The sequence below is a fragment of the Vigna unguiculata genome, chromosome 11, assembly GCF_037176805.1.
Source record: "Vigna unguiculata cultivar grain cowpea cultivar isolate G323 ecotype 2 chromosome 11, ASM3717680v1, whole genome shotgun sequence".
Lineage (NCBI taxonomy): Eukaryota > Viridiplantae > Streptophyta > Magnoliopsida > Fabales > Fabaceae > Vigna > Vigna unguiculata.
In genome coordinates, this window is record NC_140802.1 from 6035157 (window position 1) to 6038030 (window position 2874).

Here is a 2874-nt window from a genome sequence, read left to right on the forward strand (position 1 = left end):
ATAAAAGCAATGATTTTTTATCGAGCTATTATAGATTAAAACAAAGTATTTTTAACTAAGTTTTGACAAATTTCCCATCTAGATAAAAAAAATATTATTTTATTACTTTATTTTAATTAAAAAAATTAATTTACTTTGATTTTATTCTTAAAAACTTTGTTAAATTTGTCAAAAGTTTTTTTTGTCAAAGAGGTAATTTTCCTTAAGTTTGTCAAACGTTTTTCTGTCAAAAGGTACTTATATGACATTTTATTTTTTATATTCACCCTACAATCAAATAAATTATTGTTTTATTATAATATAATATTTCATTAAAAAAACAGTAGTAAAGTTGGAGTTTTAAAGGATAGATATTTAATATTTGTGTAACAGCATCTATATGTATATATAATAAAAAGTAGCCATAATGTTCAGCAGCAGGGAATATCAAAGCAGAAAAGTCTTTTATCATGATTTATATAAGACTGATAAAATATAAATGTATTCTTACTTAAAATTAAAATTAAAATATCCCTATTCGATTTCATCACCCTTTTATAAAAGTCTCATAGCTGGCCACCTAACCCATATATATAGCATTAATTTAATAATGTCATATTGACTCAACAGTACTAAAATACATAAATGTTTGAAAATAATCAAAAATATATTATTAAAGATACTGTATCCGATAACGGTCAATTTTTTTTAAGGTAAGTAAAGTTATTTTAATGTAAACCATGATTGTGACAATAATTGAGCACAACAACCAGGAACATGATTAAGCTCATCTGTGCTCTGTCAGAAAGTCAGACAACCTTAAAAGCATCAAAGCAGAGGATCTTGAAGAAGTGTTGTGTTGTGATTGGAGATGGCAGAGGAGTTGATTCTGCTGGATGAGTGGCTCAGCATGTATGGGATGAGAGCAAGGATAGCACTTGCAGAGAAAGAGATAAAGTATGAATACAGAGAAGAGGATCTGGATAACAAGACCCAGTTGCTTCTTCAAATGAACCCAATTCACAAGAAGATTCCTGTTCTCATCCACAATGGTAAACCCATCTGTGAGTCCATCATCATTGTTGAGTATGTTGATGAACTTTGGAAGGACAAACCCTCTTTCTTACCCTCAGATCCTTATCAGAGATCTCAGGCCAGGTTCTGGGCTGATTTTGTCAACAAAAAGGTAAGCTTTTTTTTCTTTCTGTGCTCAATTTTCAGTTGTTTTTAGCATCTGATTAAGTACCCTTTGATTCGTGTTTTTCTCTTTCTCTTATGATGTTTCTCAGCAGTTGTTAATGGATTCAACAACATGATGGGTGATTCATTTCTTTTAGAGAAAACTTAGATCACCCCTTTACTTTTCAGAACATAACCTTCTATCAAATTCTCCGTATTTGTAGTTTAACGAGAAGATGCAGGGAATAATGTTATGCAAGTCATAAGAATCTAAATATGAATCCAAGTCTTATATTAACTAAAAATGAGAAAATAGAACATCATATAAGGATCAAGACCCATAAATCTATTACCTTAAGATTTTGGGTTGAGAGTAATGTCAATTTCTTATGTGGTTAGATTCAAGTCTCATTAATGTTGTATTTCTCTAATGAAAATCCCCTTGTAAATCTAACAACAAGTTTTCTTCTTTTCTCCTGATATGAGATTGAACAGAATTGTCATTGCATTCAAATTCTATAAATTCATATATGACTACCGCTATATTAAATGTGAATACTAACACAGATAAGAGACTCAAACATATAGACAATATAAAACTCACTTTTATAATCTGTTTTGACAAGATTGAGTTAGATTTAAAGTTCACTTATCAACAAAAAAAAAAATCTTTTGAACTAGATACTTTACTGATATGTATCCTCCGAATGTCGAGTGTCATACATGTCAGGATCTGATACGTATCGAACACAGAGAACACAGAGACACGCGTGATTCATCTTCTAATAGTACTTCATTTTCATTTTTATGTGTTAAAATATGCAGATAGGTGATGCTGGGTGGAAGATATGGGCTGGAAAAAGAGAAGGGATTGAAGAGGCAAAGAAGGAGTTTGTGGAGGCCTTAAAGGAATTGGAGAAGGAGCTTGGAGACAAGCCTTACTTTGGAGGTGACTCATTTGGATTTGTTGACATTGCTCTCATCTCTTTCTCCACCTGGTTTTACACTTATGAGGCATTGGGGAATTTCAAAGTAGAGGCAGAGTGTCCTAAGATCATTGCTTGGGCTAAGAGATGCAGTCAGAGGGAAAGTGTTTCCAAATCTCTTGCTGATGAAAAAGAGGTCTATGAGTTTGTTGTAGGCTACAGAAAGAGCAATCACTTGGATTGAATACTCATTTTCTGTTAATAGAATAAAGTTCTGTGATGAAGTTCACCTTCTGCTATGAACAGGACTTCAACACAGACACTTAAAAGGAACTTTGTTATCGCTTTCAACTTTTCTGGAATCTCTATATGTTAAATGTCAAGCTTAGTTCTACAAATTTCTGGTTTCAAACTTTATGCTTAATTGCTTGCAAAGATTGGTCTGCAAAGCAAAGGGAAAAACATCTTCTTTACGCATATAAGAATTCAGTTGTTATACTCCTTACAGTAGTTCCCAATGTCAATCTTTAAGGTTGATTCAGTTGTTTTCGAACTTCTTTCAAATCCCTGTGATAATTGAACCTGATATTGTTGGCAACATTGCTAGCTTTTTATATATATGGGTTTAAATTTGAAGAAAAACATGCTCTGCAGAAATCATCCTTCTTCCCAGCAACTAAATGTTGAGCATATTTTCTCCTGAGTCTGCCTTCCACCTTTGTTCATCATCCGTGCAAAAAAAATCCTCTAGACTAGCTCTGAATTAGGTTAACCATCATCCTCCAAAGAT

At 32.4% G+C, this 2874-nt stretch overlaps 1 protein-coding gene across 1 annotated transcript; it reads left to right on the forward strand.

The window, feature by feature from the left end:
* The first annotated feature begins 746 nt into the window (after positions 1–746).
* LOC114168399 (putative glutathione S-transferase parC) lies at positions 747–2482 on the forward strand. Its single transcript, XM_028053193.2, has 2 exons — positions 747–1165; positions 1984–2482. The coding sequence occupies exons 1-2, from the start codon at positions 851–853 to the stop codon at positions 2326–2328; spliced, it is 660 nt and encodes a 219-aa protein (XP_027908994.2). The 5' UTR covers positions 747–850; the 3' UTR covers positions 2329–2482.
* The last annotated feature ends 392 nt before the right edge of the window (positions 2483–2874 follow it).

What these genes read in the sequence shown, in the direction of transcription:
- LOC114168399 (XM_028053193.2), top strand. Translation starts at nt 851, where the DNA reads ATGGCAGAGGAGTTGATTCTGCTGGATGAGTGGCTCAGCATGTATGGG. An exon ending in CTGATTTTGTCAACAAAAAG is followed by an intron (nt 1,166 to 1,983) that starts GTAAGCTTTTTT and finishes TAAAATATGCAG; the next exon opens with ATAGGTGATGCTGGGTGGAA.